At 30.7% G+C, this 25,604-nt stretch overlaps 7 protein-coding genes across 8 annotated transcripts in view; 6 read left to right on the top strand and 1 right to left on the bottom strand.

Moving 5' to 3' along the window:
- LOC145744983 (uncharacterized) overlaps positions 1 to 4,949 on the top strand; it is a 33,200-nt gene extending 28,251 nt beyond the window's left edge. The window contains exons 40-51 of the mRNA XM_082562966.1: positions 164 to 309; positions 601 to 745; positions 900 to 1,005; positions 1,191 to 1,303; positions 1,480 to 1,634; positions 1,925 to 2,269; positions 2,388 to 2,524; positions 2,909 to 3,085; positions 3,236 to 3,521; positions 3,612 to 3,806; positions 4,135 to 4,276; positions 4,461 to 4,949. Of these exons, the coding sequence (XP_082419092.1) occupies positions 164 to 309; positions 601 to 745; positions 900 to 1,005; positions 1,191 to 1,303; positions 1,480 to 1,634; positions 1,925 to 2,269; positions 2,388 to 2,524; positions 2,909 to 3,085; positions 3,236 to 3,521; positions 3,612 to 3,806; positions 4,135 to 4,276; positions 4,461 to 4,576 (2,063 nt within the window). The 3' untranslated portion in view covers positions 4,577 to 4,949. The remainder of the gene's footprint in view (positions 1 to 163; positions 310 to 600; positions 746 to 899; positions 1,006 to 1,190; positions 1,304 to 1,479; positions 1,635 to 1,924; positions 2,270 to 2,387; positions 2,525 to 2,908; positions 3,086 to 3,235; positions 3,522 to 3,611; positions 3,807 to 4,134; positions 4,277 to 4,460) is intronic.
- An 876-nt stretch (positions 4,950 to 5,825) lies between these two features.
- On the top strand, positions 5,826 to 7,157 carry LOC145744980 (cytoplasmic dynein 1 light intermediate chain 1-like). The gene has a single exon (XM_082562963.1). The coding sequence runs from the start codon at positions 5,826 to 5,828 to the stop codon at positions 7,155 to 7,157; it is 1,332 nt and encodes a 443-aa protein (XP_082419089.1).
- A 4-nt stretch (positions 7,158 to 7,161) lies between these two features.
- Positions 7,162 to 10,705, top strand: LOC145744974 (putative lipid scramblase CLPTM1). Its single transcript, XM_082562957.1, has 2 exons — positions 7,162 to 8,165; positions 8,376 to 10,705. The coding sequence occupies exons 1-2, from the start codon at positions 8,043 to 8,045 to the stop codon at positions 10,110 to 10,112; spliced, it is 1,860 nt and encodes a 619-aa protein (XP_082419083.1). The 5' UTR covers positions 7,162 to 8,042; the 3' UTR covers positions 10,113 to 10,705.
- A 720-nt stretch (positions 10,706 to 11,425) lies between these two features.
- Positions 11,426 to 14,139, bottom strand: LOC145745453 (uncharacterized). The gene is made up of 8 exons (XM_082563534.1): positions 13,940 to 14,139; positions 13,740 to 13,850; positions 13,444 to 13,540; positions 13,202 to 13,300; positions 12,912 to 12,973; positions 12,506 to 12,597; positions 12,131 to 12,308; positions 11,426 to 12,014 (listed from the first exon to the last, which is right to left on the bottom strand). The coding sequence occupies exons 1-8, from the start codon at positions 13,996 to 13,998 to the stop codon at positions 11,924 to 11,926; spliced, it is 789 nt and encodes a 262-aa protein (XP_082419660.1). The 5' UTR covers positions 13,999 to 14,139; the 3' UTR covers positions 11,426 to 11,923.
- A 372-nt stretch (positions 14,140 to 14,511) lies between these two features.
- LOC145744979 (mitochondrial inner membrane protease ATP23 homolog) lies at positions 14,512 to 15,281 on the top strand. Its single transcript, XM_082562961.1, has one exon. The coding sequence runs from the start codon at positions 14,550 to 14,552 to the stop codon at positions 15,279 to 15,281; it is 732 nt and encodes a 243-aa protein (XP_082419087.1). The 5' UTR covers positions 14,512 to 14,549.
- A 66-nt stretch (positions 15,282 to 15,347) lies between these two features.
- Positions 15,348 to 17,201, top strand: LOC145746270 (RING-type E3 ubiquitin-protein ligase PPIL2-like). Its single transcript, XM_082564517.1, has one exon. The coding sequence runs from the start codon at positions 15,360 to 15,362 to the stop codon at positions 16,914 to 16,916; it is 1,557 nt and encodes a 518-aa protein (XP_082420643.1). The 5' UTR covers positions 15,348 to 15,359; the 3' UTR covers positions 16,917 to 17,201.
- LOC145746269 (regulator of MON1-CCZ1 complex-like) lies at positions 17,201 to 25,316 on the top strand. 2 transcript variants are annotated; one of them, XM_082564515.1, is made up of 20 exons: positions 17,201 to 17,325; positions 17,725 to 17,886; positions 18,128 to 18,187; positions 18,558 to 18,644; positions 18,801 to 18,872; positions 19,512 to 19,580; positions 19,731 to 19,837; positions 20,304 to 20,390; positions 20,697 to 20,802; positions 21,281 to 21,392; positions 21,776 to 21,826; positions 22,242 to 22,354; positions 22,511 to 22,525; positions 22,691 to 22,760; positions 23,328 to 23,428; positions 23,539 to 23,727; positions 23,824 to 23,997; positions 24,090 to 24,143; positions 24,683 to 24,848; positions 25,181 to 25,316. In XM_082564515.1, exons 1-20 carry the CDS (start codon positions 17,233 to 17,235, stop codon positions 25,243 to 25,245), a joined length of 1,953 nt encoding a protein of 650 aa, XP_082420641.1. In that variant the 5' UTR covers positions 17,201 to 17,232; the 3' UTR covers positions 25,246 to 25,316. The 2 variants fall into 2 exon arrangements, with proteins under 2 accessions (XP_082420641.1, XP_082420642.1); XM_082564516.1 differs by lacking the exon at positions 22,511 to 22,525.
- The last annotated feature ends 288 nt before the right edge of the window (positions 25,317 to 25,604 follow it).

The following is a 25,604-nucleotide window of genomic DNA, read 5'->3' as shown; positions in this document are numbered from 1 at the left end:
TATTGTTTAACTATTATTTACGGTATTAATATACTGATGCTAATGATATGAATTACCTGTTAATAGTAGTAGCTTACTCATATACTGATTTAAAATATTAATTACAAAATATTTATCTGGAATTTAAAAGAAAATTTAAGCTAAAGAATCCACTTTTACACAGGAATGCCAATCGACAACCTTAAAGAAGTTTATTACGATTCATTTATTAACCAACTTAAAAATGATGTTGATGTCTCTGTGTTAGGATTGATTGACAGCTCAGTACAAACTAAAGTGGAATGGATGATTGTTAATTCAATTAATGAGGTAACTACAGTGATATTTAAATATTTAAATAAACAAATACCAGATTATCTTAATATTTATTATATTTTTTTTGTTAATTTTGTATTTTAGTTTTAAATAAAATCTGGTGCTCTGATATATAAGTTTAAATGAACAAATAATTGCAATACTTATTATCAATAACTATATTATTAAACTCTGATAAAATGTTGTTTTCTTATATATATTTATATATATTTGTTGTTAATTTATTTATTTAGGCTTTTACGTAAGTCTTATTTTATGAAATTTAATTTAAAAATATTTTCTTAGATTGTAAACCACAACTTAGACAATCTGGCATGTAACGTTTACGCTGCCGTCTCAGGTTCGATTCCACCCATGGACAACTTGTTTGAAATTGAAGAAGAACTTTTTATTGTTACAATCCCAACTGTTTATAACTTAGATACTTCAAGTATGTTGTTAATTATTTTAAGTTTTGTAAAATAGTTTTACTTACTATATAATAAAAAATAAAATTATTGTAAAAATTAATTAGTAAAGATAACTTAACAAGTTACAAAAGTTTAATAAATCTTATTAATTTTTAAATTGTTTTAACCAATCAGAAGGCTTTCCTGGAGTTAATGCGATCCGTGATTGGTTGGCTGGAACTCTTGTTACCACGACGATTAAAGATTTCATGAACTACAGTTTGAAAGACAAATATTACAGGTTTGTAAAGAAATTTAGTAACAGATTTATTGGTTTGTGATTACAGTTTCTAGGGGTTTTATTACTTTAACTTGATAGTAAAACACTAAATAATACTTTTTTTAAAATGCTCATAAGGGCAACATAGTTGTTAGAGCATAGATACATTTTTTAAACTACTTCTGATACATTTTTTTCATTTTCAGATTCCTTGCAGCCTGGCGAGCAGAATCAAGTTTTCCTTTCTTCCCTGGTCATGCTTCAGTGATCAATGGTAAACAAATTGTCACTTTTGACGGAAAAGTTATCGACATAAAAGGTAATAAAATTTGAAAAATTAAAATATTCATAATGTTCTATACTTAGTTATTTAACACTGTACATTACTAATTATTACTATGATATATATTTAAATTTTTTTCTCATTGTTTTAATAGTTAATTTTTTTTTTATTTAAAAATTTTTTTTTTATTTAAAAATTTTATTTTTTTTAAGGTTCAAAATGTGCCCATCTCTTGTCCCATGATTTCCTTGATAAAAACTTTTCATTAATTATGCAACGATCACAAGATGAAGTCATGGCATTCATGATTAAAACTCAGGACAGTGAAGGACAAGATTTCTCACTTCAAATTCGAAATGACAACACTGTAAGTTTTTGTTTTAACTTTTGATTACAAATCAGTATTTTCAAACCATTTAAAGACCATTTAAAGATTTTTTACAAACCATTTAAAAACTACTAACAATATTTTAAAGACCATCTTTAAATCATTTAAATACCATTTACGAACCATTTAAAGACAATTTACAAACCATTTAAAGACCATTTACAAACCATTTGATGATGATACTCAAACAGTTTTTTTTTTTAAGTTAAAATAACTTGGCACAAGAATAATTTGTAATTTTACGTTTTAATCGAATTATTTAATTTCAGGTTTCTGTTAATGGTGACCTAGTGACCTTACCTTTTAACAATGACATCACAATGATCTCACGAAATCATGCAGGCGTGACAGCGACTTTACGCAACAAGGACATCAAATTAATTTGTTCAAATTTATTTGGAACCGTTTGTCATTTGCATCTGGGACCATTTTATCACGGAAGAGTTAATGGTTTAATGGGAACAATGGACAATGAGGAGAATAATGACCTTATGACATCACAAGGGGACAAATATTCAGAAGGGGACAGTCAGGAGGGTCAAGATAGCTGGGGAGTATCACCCGACTCTTCCCTGACATCATGTGGTGTTAATTTTCCTGATGAAAATGACTGCGTAGTACCAGAGGTAAGTAACATTCTTTAAATTTTTTTTTTCTTTTTTCTATTCTCAGTTTGAATTATATTTTATTGTATCTAGCATTAATTTTTAAAATTTAATAACTTTTTTACAGAACTGTGAAGTTTTTACTTCTTACGACTCGACCCTAAGATCTTGCTTCCCTGTATTGGATCCCAAACCTTATCTGGAAGCTTGCAAACGAATTTCGTGCAGCAGGAAAGATTCATGTGCCCTTGCACAAACTTACAGGTAAGATAAAAAAAAGTTTGTTTAAAAAATAGGTTTTATTTAACAAACTATTGAATTTTTTATTTAATAGTTAGCATGATTTTGTTTTATTGTGCTTACAACTGTTATGCCTGTGGTTCCCAATGTGGAAAGGTCAGCTTAACACCCTACACTAGGGTAACATTGGTTACTCCAACCCAGTTTTGAGTTAACTTAGGCAGTTTGGGATAATATTGGTCATATTTGCCCAATATTTAATCTGCTGATCAGAAGTTTGTACTATTTATAGTGGTTTACTTAATGATGCTGCAGCATAAAAGCAGTCATGATCAAACCTTATGTGTTGAAGTCGAGTGTTCTTTTGTATATAAAACAAAACTAACATTAAATTTTTTTTTATTTCAGAACTAAGTGTGAAAAGTTAGGGGCATTTGTAAGCCTACCTGAGCATTGTAGCACTTGTGCACCTAAGATTGTGACCGTATCTGCCCCTGTGTTAGTTAATGAAAGTAAACCAATCGACACTGTTTTTGTGCTTGAGCGAGGAGATTGTATCGAAAGTTTGATCGAAAAAATACCAAGGTAATATTAAATTTTCAATTTAAAAAGTGTTTTGATATAGTTAACTTAAACAGTTATAAAGTATTTTAGCAATAATTGAACAATTTAATCTTAAAATAAATTTGATTTAACCTTTTCTTAAAGTTTTTAATTTTGAAATTTTAATTTTAGGTTGCTTCGTTATATGGAAGTATCGGCTGAGGGAAGCCACCGTTTTGGACTGGTTACCTACAATTCAAACTCTGTTCAATTGGTTACCGTGGACAACCAGGGTCAACTATTTGGGTCGACACATGACCTTGAAAAAATGTTGCGTCGAGTTGACTCTGCTGAAGCCTCTAGTGGTGGAAATATGGCATTAAATGCTGTAAAAGAAGCTGCTTTGTTTCCGTTTGACGAAGTTGCAAAGAAAAATGTGATTATGATGTCATGTTCTAATTGTGACAGAACAAATGAGGTGATTGTTTATTTTAAACTAATGAGAAAAAAATTTAATTTAATAACTTTTTAGTTACATTGAGTTTTAAAACTTTTATTTTATTTTTAGATGACAATTTCTCAAATCTCGGAGACTTTCAACAACCTTGGGATAAGTTTTCATTTGTTGAAGAACCAAGTTATCCAAACTTCAGCAGATGGAAATAAGAAACATTTGGTTGTCGGTTACGACAATAATGGAGCTTATACAAAGAAATCTTTGAGAGCAAAAAGCTTTGAACCGATGCCCAGCGTCTTGAAATTGGTAATTTTTAGACACTAATTAGATTTTAATATAAAGGGTTAAAAAATCCTGATATACTATTGTTTTTCATACCAATTTATATTAAAGTAAAAGCTTAACTATTTATATAATGTTTTACACTATTTCTTTTACTCAGTTTATTCTATATTAACATTAAATCTGTACTATTACACCTTTTAATGATTTATTATATTAATCTGTTATATTTTTGATGCAATGTTAAGTTAAAGCACTGTGGTTGAATCCACTGTTGAATCTTAACTGCTTAACATACTGAATACCTTCTACTAAAGCTCTTTTTTAATTGAATTCTTATTTTTTATTCTAGATTGACTTCCCTAAGAATGATGAGTGTTCATCGATGATATCTTATGTAAGTGGAGGGAGTATTTGGAATTCGGGAGCTTTAGCAAAACGTTCAAGTTCTGCTGGAAAATCTGTAACAGAGGCTGTAGCTAAGAAAATATCAGGTAAAAATGTTAATTATTACAACAATTTTGTACTACTACAATGAGGTTTTTATGTAATTCTAGATATTTAAATTATCCTTAAAATTTAATTAATTATTATATTATTTTAGATAAATGTACTGGATTTTTTATTTTAAATATTGATAAACCAAAAACTTTAAATTTAATTATTTTTTTGTTGTAGACTTTGGATCACTTCTTACGCCAAGTGGGGTTGTAGCTGAAGCAATGTGTCGCGACTGTAAGTGTGTGACCGTGGCACCAAATGGCCTGGCACGATCAGTTTGCACACCATGTTAAAAACCCTGCTATTGTAAACATTGAGATGCCTTATATACAAAACTTGATGAAATTCAAGAATTTACAATGCAATTTTTTAAGGTTGTTGTTTTATGTTTTGTGGTTGTTTTTTTGTACAGTTTTTTATTATTTTGTACTATTTTTTATACTGGTTTTATACTCTTTTGCAATTCAATTTTTTTTAATCATTTTTTTATACTTTTTTATTCCTCTATACCCAGATTGTGTGTGGTAGTTTTGTGTTTTACTTTTTAGCACTCGTATTTGACCTCATGACCTTTATTTAAAGGCCAGGGGTCATTTTGTGCCAGCCAATCCAACTTCGTTCTAACCTATCCTACCTCAAAAAATACGTTTGCGCTTATATGCGCTAGGTGGCATACTTGTACATATTTTAAACCTTTTTTTTATTGTTTTTTTTATTTGTGATAAAACTACCTGACGAATGCAGGATTTAAAAATTACAATCTCAAAATGCAAATTGTATATATTATGAAACGTAATCAAATTGTTTAAGTGTGCTATTTGTTTGTTGTTACCAAGTCGTTGATTCTATTACCTTGCCATGTTATGCCAAATAAGTAAACTGTGTTTGTGTTTTTTTCTAATAAAAAGGTGAAAATAAGTTTTGCATTGGTATAAACTAATTTTAAGTAAAACCTGAGTTACAAAACATTTAAATTGCATTCTTTAAAAACAAAATTTCACTTCATTCGTAAATATATTTACGTTTCCAAAAAAAATGCTTATAATGTTAATTTAAATATTTATAGTTTTTTAATGATCATCAAGTTTTTGTTATTGAAAAAAATTGTTTATTTTCGTTTTAATATTTAAAACATCCTATAAGTGACAATCAGACTAAATTTGTTTTCAGTTGAAGCATCAGTAGCTAATAGGTTCAAATGTAAAGGTTAAGTTGAAGGGTCAAAGACCAACTCTCTGTGTTTGTAATTAAAGTGGTATTTTTTGTCTAAAAGCGCAAACCATTTTTTTAATTGTTTAATAAGTATAACCCTTTAAACTTACCTTAAAAACAAATACTTAAATTTTGTATAAAAATTGGCATTAAATAAAAAATACTAATAGAAGTTGTGACTATAATTTACAAACCTGGCATTGAAGGTCATTTCTATGTTACAACTACTGTTCGGCATTACCTTTCGTTTTTCAAGAATCGGGAAAGTCAGTTTTAGGATTAAAGATTAAATAGTTTTTGAGTAAGTTTTTTGTCCAAATTAAATTGTAAATGACAGTTATTAATCAACGTGGTTCAATGGAAGCTCAGAAGAAGGACAGTTCAAACATATGGTCGATGCTTTTAAGCGATTTCTCGAAACTTAGCGCTGAAAATCTTAATTTTAACAACATAGTCGTTGTTGGGAACGATTTAGCTGGAAAATCAAGCCTCGCAAATAAGCTTAGCAGCACAGAAGAAACGCATAGAGGTTCTGCACTTGATTTCCAAGTGATTGAGATTCAAGATGAAGACGTGGATGAAAATGAAGCTTGTCGTTTATGGATTTTAGACGGGAATTTAGCTTATCGAAGCTTGCTTCAATACGCGATGCCAAAAGAGACAATATCCAAGACAATTGCTGTTATAGTGGTGGATATGTCTCAGCCCTGGGATATACCGGACACTTTAGACAAATGGGTAAACGTAATAGCAGAGCATATTGATAGTTTAAAAGTCGATCCTATAGACCTAAAGGAATACAAGCAAATTTTACTCAAGAATTTTCAAAACTACAGAGACCCATCTGATGAGGTTTTATCCCCAAAAGTTGAAAGCAAATTACATCTTACTCGTGAGGTCGATTCTACACAAACATTGGAACCACTGGATGGCGTAACACTGCAAAACAACTTAGGTATATCTCTAGTTGTTGCTTGTACAAAATGTGATCATATCGAGAGCCTGGAATCTGAATACGATCTAAAAGAAGAACATTTTGATTATATTCAACATTATCTTCGACTTTTTTGCTTAAAATATGGAGCTGGGCTTGTTTATACTTCAATGAAGGAAAACAAGAATCATGAAATATTGAAGAGTTATATTCTCCACAAGTTGTATGGTCATTCATTTAACGTGTCCGCTTCAGTTGTTGATAAAGATGCCGTGTTTGTGCCAAGTGGTTGGGATAGTGAAAAGAAAATTAATATTTTGAGTGAGGGCTTCTCTAAATTTTCTGTGAATGATTCTTTTGATTCTGTGATCACAAGACCGCCGACTGTTCGAATCAATCTGCAAGATCACAAGGAATTAATGGCAGAAGAAGAACAGGACTTCCTTACAAAAGCTCAGAATATTTTAAGCAAGGCTCCCTCTGGTGTTAAACCTGGTGCCGCTGATACAAGGTCACGAATGAAACAAGAAGGTCGAATCAGCCTTCCCGCAAATATACCAGGAGCAACTGGTAAACCGGGTCAAGCTGATAGTAGTAAAACAACGCCAGGTAATGAGAGAATGTTGGCAAATTTCTTTAATTCTTTGTTAAACAAAAAATCGCCGACAGGGAAAGTTACCCCCACAAAATCTCCAAAACCAAAAGCAGATACCCCGACAGGATCTTAACCTGATAAAATGTGATTTTAAAAACTTTAAATTAATAATTTGAAATATAAAGTTCGCTGCTGAGTGCTGTTGACTTCACGGGCAATTTGAATAGTTATGCTTAGTTGTTTTTTTTTGTTTGCAGTGTTGATATTTTAAATCTTAGTTTAGCTGAAATTTAATTTGTGACAGTGACACACTAGAAGCATAAAACTTCTTGCATTATTTCAAATTAGGTAAACTTTAAAAAAAAGTATTTTTTACCCAATTTGTTATGGAAATATTTACCTTTCTGTACTTATAAAAATATTATATGGTACTAACTCTTATTTTTTTGTTTAACATCAGTTCCTTTCATTCTTTAACACAAAAAAATCATGAAATATAGTAACTAGGGGGCATAACGTTGCTGTTTTATTATTTAAAATTTAATTTTCACTTAAATTATATTTTAGTTTACACTTAGTTAAGATATACAAATATTAACCAAAAATAGTTTTTTATATTCGTTAAAATTAATTTTTAATTAATTTTTTTTTAGTTTTATTACTAAAATATACATGACATAAAAATTAAAATTTATCATTGTTTATCTACATATTTTTATGGTACATTTGCTAGCAAATATTTGTATGTTGTTAACCTGTTGCTAGACTTAACTTACAATCTAGTAATTAAAAAAGGAAATATCACATTTCCTAGCGACTTCCTATCTGCTTGATATATTTTCCAGTAAAAATTATTACAGTTATTTTTAGGAATAAAGAGTATAAGACTATAAATGTGTTTCTGTATTAGTACCTAAAGTTTTATTTGTTCGAAAAATATGAACAAAATTTTTTGCATGGTTTAAACCTTTGCATGATATATATTTACTTGTTGTGTAAATTATCTTAAATCGTTTTCATGTTTAGAAAAAATTTTAAGTTTATTAAAAAAATGCCTGAAGAAGTAGCAACACAGGGAAATCCCCCAGCAGTCGAAGGAGAAGGTGGAAATGCACCAGCCCCACAAAGTACTTGGAGCACAGTAAGTTTATTTTTTAGCCCCATTTAATATAAACTCGATTAAAATAAACTAATTTATAGCCCGCCCCATGATCGTCAATTTAATTGTTGTAATATGCTTGCAGCTAATATTTGCCTGCAATAAAATAATCGCGCACCACAATTGGCAGTTTATTTATTTTGTAGTCCTATGAACTACACATATATTATATATGGATTGTTTTTTTTCCAGGTTTCAGGATTTTTGTTCCGGATGATGCTGATGTGGATGTTTATGTCCTGGCTGCGTGGTGGAAACAAGACGGAGGTCAGCAAGGATTCTTCCGGAGCTAGCATCGCTGCAGTTGCTGCATCCAATCTCTTTCCTCCTAATGAGATGATAGCAATCTGGGTGTACATCAACGAAGAGCAAAAATTCACCCAATTTCAGGACCAATCCACGTTCTTCTGGTTGCAAAGTGGGTTGATTTACGGCGATTGGATCAATGGTCCAAATGGGGATGGTAGTTTTACAATGAATGGTACTTTAAAATTATCAGAAAAAGTTAAAAATAACGGCTCTATTTATATTCATGCTTTTATGACAAAAGATGGCTTTATGCCCGATAATAGCCTTGATGGTGATTATGATAAGAGATATACAATCTACAGGGCTAAACAACTTAACAGATACAAGAAAAGAACTGTTAAGAAAACACAGAACCTGCTCACAGGGTCTACTGACACAGACCCTGAGATATTAAAACGTGCCGAAGAAATGGGTAACATTGAGATTCTTTCACACTGGCACCCTAACTTAACAATTAATTTAGTTGCTGACCAAACTGGTTGGACCAGAGGTAAAATACCGGCACCGCTGGACCAATATATTCAATTTCTTTCTAATAATCGCAGTTATGAACCTATAGTGTATATCAATGATTACTGGAACTTATTAAGGGAATTTACTCCAATTAATGAAACTGTTGATGAAGTGAATTTGTTTTTAACGTTTCAACCGATCTCAATATTCAAACTTCAAATGTATTTGTCGCAACAAATGAAGTCTCAGTGGTATGGTGGGATGCTGGATGGTGGAGAAGATGAAGACGAACAAGACACTCTTAAAGAAACCATGCTTGAAACCAACCCATATCTTCTGGGGTTAACAGTTATTGTCTCTATAGTTCACAGCTTTTTTGAGTTTTTGGCTTTCAAGAATGATATCCAGTTCTGGAAAACGAGAAAATCTTTAGAAGGGCTTTCAGTTCGTTCTGTTGTCTTCGGTGTCTTCCAGCAGATAATCGTTTTGTTATATGTTATGGATAACGACACTAATTTCGTGATAAAAGTCAGTATTTTCATCGGCTGTTTGATTGATGCATGGAAAATAACGAAAGTTATGTCAGTGTCTATTGATCGTGAAAACTTTTGGTTTGGGTTGATACCAAAAATTAAGTTCCAAGACAAATCTACTTATGTTGAATCTGAAACTAAAAAATACGATCAACTTGCGTTTAAATATCTTGGTTGGGTTTGTTTTCCTTTGTTGATAGCTTATGCCATATACTCTCTAATATACAACGAACACAAAGGTCTTTACTCTTACATTCTTGGTATATTGTATGGCTTCTTGTTAATGTTTGGCTTCATCATGATGACACCACAATTGTTTATCAACTACAAGCTTAAATCTGTTGCCCATTTGCCATGGAGAATGTTAACTTACAAGGCATTGAACACTTTTATCGATGATATCTTTGCATTTGTGATTAAAATGCCCACAATGTATCGGATCGGTTGTTTTCGGGATGACATCGTGTTTTTTGTTTACCTCTACCAGCGGTGGGCTTACAGAGTTGATCCAAAGAGAGTAAACGAGTTTGGAACTTCGCAGGAAATTCTAGAGGATAATAAACCCGGGGCTGGTGAGGTTAAAACTGAAGCGATTGAACCGACCAAAACGGCCGAAGAAAAGAAAACAGAGTAGAAGTTTATCAGTGTTTTTTAGGTAAGAAAAACATGACAAATTTAGTCATTTTTAAATTAATTGTAGAAATAAAATTCACTTAATTTTTCCATAAAAAGCAAACTTTTGTCATGTCTTGTATAAAACTTCTAAACCTTTATGGTACATTCAATTAGTCTTCCAATAAGAAGTAAATCGAAGTGTGTTAATTATTTTAAATATTAATCTCCATTGCCAACCTTACAACAACAAAATTAAACTTGGTTTAATCTTACTTTAAAAGTGCCTGGTGATATGATTTCCTTGCTGCTTTGCATATTTAAAATAAATACTTAAATAAGCTTTCAAGAAGACATGTAATTTTATACCATTATTTTAATACTAGTGACTAATATATGCTTTTATTTAAATATAAAAATTAATGTTAAATTAATTTTTTTTTTTAATTTTATCTTAAAGATTTAAGGTTAGGTTTATTTTTGTTTGGTTAAATTTTATTTGTTTATCAATCCAATATAAAATAATTATAAATGTATAAAAGTTAAACTGTAATTTAAGAATAATTTTTATCACTGAAACCATTTTATTTTAAGGTATTTCTTTAAGCAAATGTGTGTTATCGTTGTTTGTAAATCAGAATACAGTAATTACTCAAATCTAAGTTGTAATACTTTTAAGTTATATTAAAGTTGTCATTTAATGCAAGAGGTAAATAATGTTAGCCTATTCACTTAAACGTTCGAAAGCGTTGATATAAAGTTGTTGGGTAATATTTTTTTATTTTTGCACTTTTTATATTGTGAAGTTAGGCAGAGAGTTTGTCTATATATTGATAATTGGTTTTTGCCAACTTTTTAATTTCCTATTATTTAGGGCACCTTTTTCGATCTGCAGACCTATTTAAAATTGTTTTTATTTTGCGGACCAGCCTTTAAAAAAACACAAATGCTCACCAATAAATATATACAACAAGTTTAAAGCAATTCATTCTTACAACAACCCGATGATTAACATTTTCGAGTTTTTTTAAGACAAAATGAGCTTACAAATTAAAAAATAAACACGTTTCTGGCGCAAAGCATTTAACCTGGAAAGATATGCCGGTAACATAACTCTAACGGACCGGCACCGGGCCGGTGGTTGCCAACCACTGATTTAGGGGATGTCAACCCATGTTTTGCGATTGTTTTTATTTTGTTGGATTTAAATTTTAATGGCAACACTACAGTTGTTTGTATTATTTATTGGAAACACTTTTGGATTGCACAATTAAAAAAAAAACACACAGAAACATTTTAAAATTAATTACAATTCCATTTAAAAATAGGTTACAAAAATCAAGTTAAAATATTAAGTAATTTCGATACAAGATTAACTAAATACAAAAATTTAATTTCAATTTACTAAATCTTTAAAGGCCTTGCGGTGTTTTACAGATGTAGTTTAACAATAGATATGCATTTGATTGTCTTGTTAAACAACTTAGTACATATGCAAAACATATACTTAGATATCACTTATAACACTACCTTCTTGCATAACTTTCTACGGGAAGACATTGAAAGATTAACGTTCTACATTAAAAGAAAACATGTAGTTTTATTATATTGTTGCACTTTATTTTAAGTAACACAATGAGTTTACATAATTTACTACGTGAATAATAGTATATATGTATGTGTTTATTGCTACGATTACTTTTTATTGGTAAAAACCTTTACAAAAATGTTAAATTTTAGAGTCCAGTTTTTTACACCATTACAGCTTTCTGGACACTATAAAGGGATGATCTGAGATAAAAGTTTACAGAATTTGATAAAACCAACGTAAGTTTATGCTCTCACAAAATCTCCCATCTCCCCTTCATCATCAGTTATACTGAACATTCTTTCTGCTTCTTTGATTTTTTGTTCCGTCTTGGATCTAAAAAAATCAAGATTTATATTAAATATAAACCAAGAATTACTTAAAGATTGGATCAAATATGAATATGTTAAAAAAATTCTCTAATAAAAGTTTTTTGAAAACTTAAAACTCACTTATTTTGATCAATGTCATCACCAACTGGTTCCAACCTTCGCTTGTGTGTGTCTTTATTGCCACCGTGTGTAAATTTATTCCATTCTCCGAGGTCTTCCTCACTTGACATCCCATCTCCAACTCGTTCAAATGGAGGGGGGGTCATACTCCCTCCAGGAATGTCTGAGGGGGGATTATCTGTGCGTAGTTTGTTAATTTTAGAAACTAAAATGTTGTTGGTTTATAAAATTGAAAGTTTTATTCAGTTTAGTTTTAAAAAAATGTAAAATAATTGTCGCAAAGTCAATAAATTAACCATAAACAAGTAATTATTTATCCGATATGACTTTAAGTTTATAGTAAAAACTGTTATGGTTTATATCAGGTTGTTTTACTTGAATTGTTGTTGACATATTCATTTCTAAAAGCAACAGATCTCGCTTTAACTTCATTTAAAAAATCTTCAAAATCATCCTCTACCTCCCCCCTGTGGTATAAAAAAAGCAATAATTTGTCGTTTGCATATTTTTGAAATGTTATTAATCTTTAGTTGATAATATTAAACTTAATGTTTTATGAGTAAAATTAACAATTTATAAAACATATTTTAACAACTGAATTCTATTTTTAACTATTTAAAACTAAGCAAATCTGTTATGTTAGTTATGAGTCAATTAAATGCTTCCTTTTGAACAATAGAATACAGTTTTATATGACTATAGATTAACAAATAATAGGGAGATTTTACAAGATTATGTTACTTTAAATAATTGCGAATAAAATGTTCAAAAGTTTTCTTACAGAGTTAAACTTTTGTCACTTCCAGATGAATCAATTGATTTTGTGAGTCCAATCGATCGTTCCTAAAATCACAACTAATTATTTTTTGAATTTTAAACTAAAATTCTTTGTAAATGTGTACTTTTAGTTAGATTAAAATATATACTTAAACAGATACTCTGCCAAACAAGGCAAGAAAAAATATTATTTTAAGTATAAAAGTTGTTGCTATATCTTTAATACACCAATTTATTTTTGTTAATTTATTTAAAGCTTGTTATTAGTTTTGTTATTTTTAAGTTCTCCTGAACCTTCAGAGACATTGTAAGTGAAGCTGCTCTGGCTGCCTCCCTTTGTGCCTCATAGTAAGATTCCTCCTCTTCTTTGATGCTCTGTTCTTCTTCATACATCTGTCAATCAAATTATTTTAACCAAATGAGTAATAAACAACAATTCTACCAATATCACAACTTAAACTTTCACTGTTTTTTTTTTAAACCAGTGTAACAGTATCACAGTACTCTATATATTTACACACACATATATATCTTACCTTTCTGTCAATTAAATCATCCACTTTTCTTTGTTCTTCCACGATTCTGTCGTATTCTCGTTTGTTCACAAAATCCTTCTCCATATCATTTACCATTCTGTCAACAAAAAAATATTTCAGGAACTCTATTAGCAGCATCTGCCAGTTTAAATGAGTAATACTAAAATGAATGAGAAAAGGGCGGAATTCGCGAGGGAAGATTAGGGTAAGGTTATGCTAATAGAGCTCTTAAATTCATAAGTTCGATTCCCACTGACAGCATGTAATGTCAAATTAACATTTCACAAATATTTTACGGGTTATCTGTTCCGTAATTCGGTTTGTTCATTTCATCAAACATTAAATTCTCAAATTCCACTCCATTATTTTGATTATCATCATCTTTGTACTTGAGTAAGTAACGCAGTCTAAAAAAAAAGAATGTGATTTGTTAGCAATTGCTTGTTGTCAAAATAAAAAATATGCAAAATTGTGAAACAGAAAATATAAAATTAACCTTTTCTTTCTTCTTCGACTGCCGAAGAGAACGCCCAACATTGCAAAACATTGCTCCATATTAAGGTTTGTTTTTTAAAGTTAGTGTTTAGGGTATTTGTTTATTGTTTTATAAAGTTTCTAAACGTGGTTTGAGCTAACCAGATTAGTTATGGCTTGATTCCATTTAATCTGCAAATACATAGCTAGTTTAATTTCTAAATTAAATACAAGTTTAAATACAAAGTAAATAAGCTTTCTTGATAAGTAAACAAAGATTTTAGTAACGTCACTAGAAATGTCAATCACATGACAAAACAATAACTTATTATGACGTTTAAAAACTAACCAGCTGTAACGAAATTTGTCCTCTATTGTTGATATTGTCGTCAGCGCATGGTTTATTTTGCAGCGCATGTTTGGGTTGATTTTGAAGGGTTTTAACTTAATATAAGTCATTTTAAATGTATTAACCAAGTTTACTTATGTTTAGTTATATAAATTTATAAAAAAATTAGGTCTTAGTGAGGCGTTTAAATAAAGTTAGTCATTTAATTCAAAATTGTTTTTTTAGTTTGCGAAACTTTCTTGCGTTTTAAAATTGTTTTATTAAATAAAAAAGAAATCTAGGCATGGGTTCAACCAACCAAAATGATAAAAACACTACTGAATATTTAATAAATCATTTTAAGAAAAGCAAAAATGAAAGAACGGAAGGAACAACGATTAAACAACAATTCAATATCAAACATTCTAAAAAAATATTCAATCAAATTCTAGAAAAAAGTGACAGAATAAAAACTATATTTAAAGCTATGTCCGATTTGGGATGCCCAGTTAATGCAAACAAGCATATTTCTATCGAATATTGCCCAGAAAATTGCAAAGGAATTGGTTTCTTTTTTCAACCTACTAATCAAGTTATTGTTTGTCAAGAAAAGTTCGATAAACTTTATTTTGAGTCTTCTAAAGTAAATAACTTAGAACATATTATGAGCCATGAATTAATTCATGCATTTGATCATTGTAGAGCTAGAATGGATATTAATACGCCTGAGCATCTAATGTGTAGTGAAATAAGAGCCTCTGCCCTAAGTGGTGAATGTGTGCTTAAATTTCACCCCTTTCAAGCTGTGTTTTCACTTGTAAAAAGCTACCATAAAAAATGTGTTTTGAATCATGCATTAATATCCTTTCAATATTACTTTAAAGATTGGAATGATAAAGACGCTAAAAATTTAGCGGAAAAGTTATTTTCGACTTGTTATAATGATCATGAACCATTTGATAGATTACCTCTTAATAAGAAAGACAGCAATTTTTCTTATAAAGCGTATTTAACAAGAAATCGTTACAAAATTTAATAATTCTAATTTTAAATTTAATACCCTTTGTGTTTAGATTTTTTTTTTAATATTAAAATTGTTTAAAATTTGTTCAAAATGGGAAAAAGGCAACATCAAAGTGATAAAATGTACATAACTGGGAAGGAGTGGGCAGCATTTTATGGGGGCCATAAAAAAACTGTGGAAAATGCTGATTTCCGACGACTTCCGTTTTTCTGTTGTAGTATTTCCATGCAACCTGTTGAAAATCCAATGGTAACAAAAGAAGGCCATGTTTTCGATTTACTTAATATTGTACCTTGGATGAAGAAATTTGGCACAAACCCAATCACTGGTAAAAAACTAGAGGCCAAGAACTTGTTTAAAATTACTTTCCATAAGAATGCTGATGGAAAATATCACTGTCCCGTGTTGTTCAAGGTTTTTAATGAAAACAGTCACATTACTGCTATTGCTACTACTGGTAATGTGTTTTCATATGAAGCACTTGATCAATTAAACTTTAAAGCTAAAAACTGGAAGGAACTTCTCACTGATAAACCATTTACTAGAAATGATATCATTACCATTCAAGACCCTAGCAAACTAGACAAATTTAACTTGCAAAATTTTTATCATTTGAAACATAATCAGAAATTACCAGATGCAGATTTAAAAGCAAAATCAGATCCAAGATATTACATGAAAACAACAAACGCTGAGACATCACAAACTTTAAACGAATTATACAAAGAGTATAAGGGAGATTCGATTTTAAAGCCGAAGGAATCGGCAAAAAAGGTAAAAATTGACAAATACAACACTTCAAATTATTCAACATCAAATGTAGCTGCCTCGTTCACATCAACAGCTAGAGAACCGGAGTGGAAACATGAAATAAAAGCTCGTGATATCGATGAAGTGAGATACGAGTTCGTAAAAACGAAAGGTTATGTTCGTCTGAGCACAAACCTTGGAGATATCAACTTAGAACTGCATTGTGAGCATATCCCTAAAACCTGTGAAAACTTTATACAACTCTGTAAAAAGGGGTATTATGATGGGACAATTTTTCATAGGTTGATTCGAAATTTCATGATTCAAGGGGGTGACCCCACTGGAACAGGAAAAGGGGGGCAAAGTTTTTGGGGTCAGCCTTTTAATGATCAATTTAAACCAAATCTCACGCATTCAGAACGTGGGATTCTAAGCATGGCCAACTCTGGTAAAAACACAAATAAATCTCAGTTTTTTATCACTTTTCGGTCGTGTAAACATCTTGATTATAAGCACACCGTGTTTGGAAGAGTAGTGGGTGGAATGCCAACTTTGACAACTATGGAAAAAGTTGAGACAAACCGAAAAACCGATGCTCCAAAAAAAGAAATTAAAATTTTGAAAGCTGTAGTTTTTGTTGATCCTTTTGATGAAGTTGATCAAAAACTTGCAGATTTAAGAGCGGAAGAGATTAAGGAAGAAGAGAGGAAAGAAGAGGAAAAAAGGGTTGCCAAATTGAATTCTGTAAAGAAGAAAGTGTATAGAAGTGGTGTGGGGAAGTATATTAAAATGGAAACATCAAAAGTAAAAGAAAATTCTGAAAATGTTGAAAGTTCTTCTTCGAAAAAAAGAAATGTAAAATCAGGAAACCAACTGAATGACTTTAGTTCGTGGTAGATACTTGTTAAAATTCTATACTTGTTAAAATTGCTAAAATTCTGGTATTGAAATAGAAGCTAATCATGCTTGAATCTACTTTATTTTTTATAAATAACTGTTTGGTTTGATATTTTGTACTGTCATTTATAGTTCACTGATGCTTTCAATTATTTTATAATTAGTAATATTGTATTGTGTATACTTTTTTGTATAGGCTACTGTTGATTAAAAAACTTTGTATAGCTTTTTCAAACCTTAATTACTTTTAAAATTAGCATAACAAAATTATATTTTAACCTACAGGTTGTAGTTAATATTTAAATGTAATTTTAAAATGTCGAATTATCTTGAGTTAACACGAGACCCAATTCATTTTGATCCAGTCAGTTTGGTAACGAATGTTTTCTTTGATGGAACTAATAACCAGGTAAGCTTTTTAGAGTTTTGTGAATGCATTTTTTAGGTTTTTTTTGTTACAAATTTGGGTCAGGTAGTAGTTTTAATATAGCGTGGTGTTATCGGCAGCGTGGTGTAATGGTAAAAACACCTTTGCTACACCACATGAGGTCGTGGGTTCAACCCCAACTGCTCTTATGCTGTAGCGCCCTTTAATAAGGCACTATAAACTCCTGCTGAGCCAGCACTTAATCAGCAACTTGATTATCGGGCAATTATAATTCATACAATCCCAAACTGTCACAGGCAACTAAGACTGGGTCAGAGTAACTAATGTTACTGTTTAAGTCGTGCATACGACCTTTCCACATCGAGGATAAATTATGTCAACCATACTATAAACTAAACTAAATATTTTTATTATTTTCAGGTATTTGCAGTGAGATCAGGAGGTGAAACAGGGGTGATAGTAAAAGGTCCAACCTCGAAGAATAACTTAACTTTTCAGATTAAGGACTTGGGGCCTCTTATTTCAATCAAGTTCTCTATCGGACAAAAAGTGCTTGCTCTGCAAAGAAAAGAAACCTCTGTGGTAAGTACTTTTTGTTTCTGTAGTAAGTACTTTTTTTCTGTGGTAAATACTTTTTGTTGTAGGGTAAGTACTTTTTACCTCTCAAATATTATTTTTTTATTTTTGTGGTAAGTTCTTTTTTTTTATGGGTAAGTACTTTTTTTCTCTGCGAAAAAACTTTATAGTGTTGGGTGGGTAATTCAAAAATTTTGTGGATTGTTTGTTTTATTAACAGCTTTTTTACTAATTTATTTGTTTTTAGGAATTTTCAAACTTTATAAATGGCGAGACAGATCCTATAGGCTACTCACAAACCTGTAAGGTAACTCTACACACTTTATTTCTAAATGATGTTCCAACTTTACCGGCAGCGTGGTGTAGTGCTAAGAACACTTGCTACACCACTCATTAGGTTTTGGGTTCAATTCCCGCTGATCTCATGCTGTACCGTCCTTGAGTAAGGCGCTATAACTGGTATGAATTTGTGCTGAACCAACCTTTGATCAGCAAAATAATTATTGGGCAATTATAATTTATAATATCCCAAACTGCCAAAGGGAACTCAAGACTGGGTCGGAGTTACTGATGTTACTCTATGTTAAGGTCGTGCGTTCAGATTTTCCACATCGAGGATAAGGATATATATACAAAACAACTTTACTTCGGAGAATAAATTAAGTTCTATATTTCAGGGAAAAACAAATAAAATATTAACATTCCACTGGGTGGCAGCAGATGAAATTATTTTTTCAACCGAACAAGGGATCGAGTATTATCAGGTTCATTTATTTATTGGATAAACCCTAACCCCACTTATTTTTACCCTTCTTTGCCCCCACCCCTATTAAACTAGACTCCCTTAACCCCAATCCCCATTTACTTTTACTCTTTTTGTTGCCTATACTGAAATCGATTATTGTAAGTTTATTACTTAGGTGAACATGGAGAAAAGATGGTTAAAGTTGATCAAAAATCACAACATCCAAACCAACTGGTCCGTTTACTCGGTAAAACTGATTCTTTTTATTATAAATACCACTAATCATCTCTAATATTTTAACTCACTTTAACAGTTTAAATGCTTGTTATACAAAGGTCACCATAACTATATTTTAGTGAACCACAAACTGTAGTTTTTTGAAGACATATAGATTGGCCTCTTACCTATAATTATTTTCTATTACTTGATTCCTATGGTCGAGATTTTTATTGTTGTAATATAATCACAACTTTAAACTAACAGTGCCTGCAGCAAGGTGTAGTGGTAAGAACACTTGCTACACCACACATGAGGTCGTGGGTTCAATCCCCACTGAGCTCATGCTGTAGCGCCCTTGAGTAAAGCGCTATAAGCGGAATGAACTTCTGTTGAGCCAGCACTTAATCAGCAGCATAATTATCGGGCAATTATAATCTATAGTATCCCAAACTGGCACAGGCAACTCGAGACTGGGTTGGAGTAACTGGTGTTTCTCTATGTTTAAGTCACGCATTCGACTTTCTCATATCGAGGATAAATTTATGTAACAAATCCAAAAAAAAATTATCTATATATAGATTGTGTAATATTGCTTTTTTGAAGCTATATCAGTGGATTACCTAGTGTTATACGATGTATGTAGTTGTAATAAACTTTTATTTTTCAGCCAACTTCTTCTGTTTTGCTTGTGTCCACTTCTAACTCAGCAAACTGTCTTGTCCCTTTTCATTTTAAGGTTGCCATTTCTTTATTTGTGTTTAAATTAATATGTAATTTACAATTAGTGTATAAAAAAAACGTTAAAATCCACTTAATACACTTTTGTAGTAATCTTTTTTTTATGTATTGTTATTTGTTTTGTGTTAAATTGTATTTCTAATTACAGAATGGCCAGGTAACAAAGTTGCAGAAGTTTGTGGTAGATTTTCCTCAAACCACTCCACAACCCAACACACAGTTACTACTTGAGAGAGATGTTACTTTACTAAGCATGTAAGTTAATTGGTTGCAACTTTTTTTCTGACCTGGTCTAAGTTACCTTTGTCAATTTTTAATAAGATAAGCTGCTGATAGTTTTTTGGAAATGGCAATAGTTTATACCATGTTAGCTCCATTATAACATGGCTGCAGTGGGAATTGAACAGTAAACCTTATGTTCTAAATTTAAGTGTTCTAAACACTACACCACATCATGATCACTTGTCAATATCCTGCCCTAAGATTGGGTTTTTAATTGTCGAATATGGTCGCAACTCTTGACTATTATTTGCCTTCGATAATTTACTCGCGCACCACAAACAGCATTTTTATTATCTTGCAGGCCCATAATTTGGATAAATACCTATATGTACATATAAATCTATTATGCTGCATTATATATATAGATTTAAGTTGTTTAGGCTGCAATTTTTACTAAAATTTTTTGAAGGAACAAAATAAATTTGAATAAATGATTTAGATATAACACGTTGTATGCAGCAGTATTGAGACAACCAACACTTAACAGTCCTGAAAAGTGTTTGCTGGTTTTATATATTGTACATAGGTGAGTTTTAGTGGTTTAGTGGGGTTTTTAAAATGTTAAGTATTAGTTTATTAAACTTAAATTAAAAATTAATTTTGGCATTTTATCCATCAGGTAATATTTATTGTATAATACTTTAACTGAAATACATAAAAAAAGTAATACTTGGGCTTTTGTGACTATAAAATATTTAATAATTCTGGCATGTTTTAAATCATGAAATTGTTTTGTCATTTTTCTCATCGCATTAATGCAATATTAATGAAATATATATTTTTTCTTTCATTAATGCAAAAAAACTTAAATAATTTTTTTTTTATTTTTTAGAGAGATCCCGGTTCGTAAATCTTTTATTTTAAGACTCGGTGAGATTGGAAGATTTGCCTTCAATGTTGTTGATAATCTGGTGATTGCACATCATCAATCTTCCAAGGTTAGTTTTTATATATCTTTAATCTTGATGTGGGAGGACGAATACGTGACCTAAACATAGAGTAACATTAGTTTCTCCGACCCAGTCTCGAGTTGCCCGTGGCAGTTTGGGATATTATAGATGATAATTGCCCGATAATTATGCTGCTAATTAAGTGCCGACTCAGCAGGAGTTAATACCGTTTATAGCGCCTTACTAAAGGGCGCTACAGCATGAGAGCAGTGGAAAAACCCATGACCTCATGGTGGTGTAGCAAGTGTTCTTACCACTACACCACGCTGCTAGTAAAAAACTACACCTTGCTGCCGGGACACTACATCACGGTTAGATAAAGTCATTGGCTAGCTAGTATTAAAAACTAATTTCATCTTGAATCAGTAGCCTATATTATGATATTCTTATGGGTTGCTACTTAGATTATTGATGAAACTATGATATTTAAGTTTAAGTATTTTAATTGCTTTAATTATGTTGGCAGAAGTCGATGATATTTGATATCAAGTTACCAGGAATTTCAAAGTCCAACATTGTATATTTGGATCCCCTTGTACCTCCATGTTCAATAAAACCATATTTTCTACAAAACAGAGGTTCGTATTTCTTAAAATTAATCTTATTAAAAAACAAACTTTTACTGCTGGCGTTTCTGTTTATTTTTTATCCAATTATTTCTTTATTTTTTATATAAAAAAAAGAATTACTTGTACTTTACAGTCTTTGTTAATATTCTTTTGTACTTTACAGTTTTCCCAGTTTCTTTTTTAAACTGCACAGTCCTCGCTAATTCTCTATCGTACTTAACAATTCTCACTAATTTTATCTTATACTTTATAGGCTTTTTTGATTCTCTCTTATACCTTCAGTCCTACCTAATTCTCTCTCATACTTTGCCTTTTTCTCATACTCTCTTTTCTTTTTTTAAAAAACCTTAAAGTTGAGTGAATCAAAAAAACTAACTAACCTTTTTTTTTAGATTTTTCCTCTTCCACAACTTCAGACCAACCCTCAAAACCTTGTGACCTTTGTAAGTTTATATAACTAGTTTAACATTATTTTAACTTTTGTGATAATGGTCTCTATGTTAACAAATTACATATTTTCTAAACACAGAGTAGCATTAGTTAACCTGACCCAGTCTTAAGTTGACTTTGTCCATTTGGAATATTTTTGATTATAATTGTTTGCTAATTAATCTTAAGGGTGCAACAGCATGAGAGCATTGGGGATTAAACCCAGGACCTCATGTGTATTTTAATTTTCTGTTAATTAATCTGCTGATTAAGTGTTGGCTTAGCAGGAGTTTATACAGTTTATAGCGCCTTACTAAAGGGCAATACAGCATGAGAGCAGTAGGGATCAAACCCAGGACCTCATGTAGTGAAGCCAAGTGTACTGACCACTACACTTTGTACCAGTATTGAGTTATTACTTTTACTTAGATGCAGCTACTTGGATAGTTTTTCAGCCAAATATAATAATCGACGCAGCGTTAGGTTACATGTGGTATGTTGGGATTCTTTTGGATGATATTTCAAACTTCTTTAAAGAACAGGTTAAAAGAATTTAACTTTTTATTTAAATCTAATTTAATTTGCTAAAAAATATTCCTGATTTAGATGTAGTATTATAGTAAGGTTCTATAATTTTTTTTTTTTTTTCTTGAAAATTTTAAAGATTTAGTTTTTTAGTTAATTTTTTATATTTTTAGGTGGGGTTTTTTCAGGTAGAATTCTTATTTTTAAGCTTGTGCACTTAATTTATTTTTGGTTGGCTTTTTAAGTTTATTTATTTTTTGGTGATTTGCATAATAATGATATCTTTTTTTGGGGTGATTTTTGTAATAATATCTTTTTTTGTTATGAACTAAAAATTATTTTTATATTTTTAGAGTTTATTTTTGGATTTTTTGTTGCTCAGAAAACACAGCAAACCAGCAATTATTAAATTATGCCAAAAAGGTAAACACTTTGTAGCTCAAAATAAAGTATCGACCCTGTAAATATTTTGAAATCTTATATTGTTTAACTATAACATAAATACTTATAAGTTATGGTAATTTATAAAAGTTATTAATTGGATTTAATTGTATAAGTATCCTCGATGTGGAAAGGTCGAATTCACAACCAATACATAGAGTAACATCAGTTACTCCGACGCAGTCCCGAGTTGACTTTGCCAGTTTTGGATATTATAAATTATAATTGCCTGATAATTAAGCTGTTGATTAAGTGTTAGCTCAACAGGAGTTCACACCGTTTAAATCGCCTTACTCAAGAGCGCTACAGCATGAGATCAAAGGGGATTGAACCCACGACCTCATGTGTGGTGTAGCAAGAGTTCTTACCACTACACCACGCTGCCGTTTTTGGCAGTTAGGATATTATTGATTATAATTGCCTGATAATTAAGCTGCTGATTAACTGCTGGCTCAGCAGAAGTTCATACTGTCTATAGTGCCGCACCCAATGGCACTACTGCATGAAACCAGTTACGTCAATATAAACTTATTAATATTTTAAATCAAGGGCTTTCGAACCAGCTTCCGTTAAACCAAATTTCCACGATGTTTTCAAAATTAAACCAAGTTTATAAAGCTTACATAGAGGCAGAGGAATTTTACCAATTAGTAAGTTGAAAATGGTTATTTGATTTCTGAAAAATCCTGTCTTCAAATTTGTTGGAAAATTTTTACAAATTTTGTTAAAATTAAAAACTTTTATAAATTATAATTTTTAGAGGGCAGATGGAAGTCAAGGTCATGTGATTGTTCCGCACCATCGCACATTAATTTTCCTTGATCAAAACGACCTTTTCACCTTTGTTCTACGACCTTTTATTGAGAATAAACATATAAATAATTCTTATAAGATTTCTATTTTGATTGAGTATTTAAAATCGCTGGACAGCTTTAAAATAAATATCCAGGTAGGAACTTTTTTATTAACTTGGGTAGACACTTTTTTATTATTTACAAAATAAAAATAAAAATTTTAAAGTAATTTAAAATCAATTTTTTTTTAGTTTTATATCAACAAGTTGCTTATTGACACACTTATTCAATCCGAACAATACTTTCAATTATATCAATTATTACATCACAATGTCATCGAAGACTCAAAAGATGTTGCTAACCTCTTGTTGGAGCTAGAGAGCAAAGACAAACAGTGTTTCCAAATTGGTTTCGATATGTTAAAGGTATTTTTATTTATCCTCAGTTTGTTTTAGACGTGCAAGAGTCGTAAGTTTTAGAAAAATTTTTTAATTTAATTTTTTTTAAATTTAAATAGAGATTAGCAACATCTGATAACGAAGTCATCGAAATTCTACTTTCAAAAAAACTGGTGAGCAAAAAATTAAATTTATTTTAAATATTAACAAAAAAATTTATTTATAAAGAAGTCGATTGGACAATTTTTTTGTCAAAAACTTTCATTTTTTGTACGCTGGCAAGTTTTGCCCTGCAGATATTAATAAAGAGGATGGTGTAGTAGTCAGAACACTTCCTACACTACATGAGGGTTTAATCCCCACTGATCTCATGCTGTAGCGCTCTTGATAAAGGTGCTTTAAATGATATAAACTCCTGCTGAGCCAAAAGTTAATTGCCAGCTTAATTATCGACCAATTATAATCAATAATATTTCAAACTGCCACAGGCAACTTGAGACTGGGTTGGGGTAACAAATGTAACTTTATGTTTTGGTCGTAAAGTCGACCTTCTCACATTGAGGTTAAACTAATGTAAATAAAGGAGCTACAACTATATTACGACAAATAAATCTTGATTGTAAGGCTTAGTATTATTCAATAAATGTTTAAATTCATTTTCCATTTAAAAAATTTCATTTTTTTTAACAAAATTTTACATTTATTTTGTTAGATTCTAACTTCCTTAAGATTTATTCGTTCGGTTGGAATGTTGGATTTGGTTCCTGCTTATAAATTCCTACAAGCTTCAATATATGACGACATGTTATTCTACTCTGTTTATAAATTATTTGAAGCCAGGAATTTAAGGGTTAATGGGAAAGCTGAATTTAAACCAGGTTTGAACTTAATTGTTTTTTATTATTCTTAAAAAAACAAAAATTTAAAGACTGTTGAATCATTTAAATATCTATTGCCATTATTTTTAAGTTTATTATTTTCTTTTTGCATTATGTAAATACCTGACATGTAACCTTTAACCATTTCTTTAAAAAACACCATTAACCATATGACCAAAAACACCATCAACTATATGACTTAAAACGCCATTAACCATATATATAAAAACACCATTAACCATATGACTAAAAACACCAATAACCATTTCTTCAAAGAACACCATTAACCATATGACTAATAACACCATTAACCGTATCACTTTTTTTTTTAGATGAACGTTGTGATCAATTTATGCTTCATTACGTTAATCGGTTTTCCAATGACGCGTTAGCATAGTGACGTCATTGTAATCATTGTGACGTCATACATCATTAAAGAGTGCAATAATTTGTTGAATAAAAAAGATTATTACAGGTGGTTTTTATTTTTTTAGAAAAAGGTTATTTTTAAGTTTTAGATTTTTGTTTTGTAGAAATTAGTTAGAAAGCGGCGTGAAGAGGTGATTAGAACACTTGACTTTACTACATAAGGTCTGGGGTTCGATCCCCACAGTTTCCGTGCTGTAGTGTCGTTTGTGTAAGCCGTATAAATGATATAAACTTCTGCTTAACCAATCAGCAGCTTAATTATTAAGCAATTATAATCAATCATATTACAAACTGTCAAAGTTATTTTAAGACTGGGTCAGGGTAACA

The sequence above is a fragment of the Corella eumyota genome, chromosome 3 (genome assembly GCF_963082875.1).
Source record: "Corella eumyota chromosome 3, kaCorEumy4.1, whole genome shotgun sequence".
In the NCBI taxonomy this organism is placed as follows: domain Eukaryota; kingdom Metazoa; phylum Chordata; class Ascidiacea; order Phlebobranchia; family Corellidae; genus Corella; species Corella eumyota.
This window is presented reverse-complemented; position numbering and strand designations above follow the sequence as displayed.

Bases quoted from the DNA above. Each gene is read 5' to 3' on its own strand.
- LOC145744980 (XM_082562963.1), top strand. From the start codon at position 5,826: ATGACAGTTATTAATCAACGTGGTTCAATGGAAGCTCAGAAGAAGGAC.
- LOC145744974 (XM_082562957.1), top strand. From the start codon at position 8,043: ATGTTTAGAAAAAATTTTAAGTTTATTAAAAAAATGCCTGAAGAAGTA. The intron at 8,166-8,375 runs GTAAGTTTATTT...TTTTTTTTCCAG, and splicing joins CACAAAGTACTTGGAGCACA to GTTTCAGGATTTTTGTTCCG.
- LOC145745453 (XM_082563534.1), bottom strand. From the start codon at position 13,998: ATGGAGCAATGTTTTGCAATGTTGGGCGTTCTCTTCGGCAGTCGAAGA. The intron at 13,851-13,939 runs GTTAATTTTATA...CTTTTTTTTTAG, and splicing joins AGTCGAAGAAGAAAGAAAAG to ACTGCGTTACTTACTCAAGT. The intron at 12,015-12,130 runs GTGAGTTTTAAG...TGATTTTTTTAG, and splicing joins GATGACATTGATCAAAATAA to ATCCAAGACGGAACAAAAAA.
- LOC145744979 (XM_082562961.1), top strand. From the start codon at position 14,550: ATGGGTTCAACCAACCAAAATGATAAAAACACTACTGAATATTTAATA.
- LOC145746270 (XM_082564517.1), top strand. From the start codon at position 15,360: ATGGGAAAAAGGCAACATCAAAGTGATAAAATGTACATAACTGGGAAG.
- LOC145746269 (XM_082564515.1), top strand. From the start codon at position 17,233: ATGTCGAATTATCTTGAGTTAACACGAGACCCAATTCATTTTGATCCA. The intron at 23,728-23,823 runs GTAGGAACTTTT...ATTTTTTTTTAG, and splicing joins GCTTTAAAATAAATATCCAG to TTTTATATCAACAAGTTGCT. The intron at 24,849-25,180 runs GTTTGAACTTAA...TTTTTTTTTTAG, and splicing joins GAAAGCTGAATTTAAACCAG to ATGAACGTTGTGATCAATTT.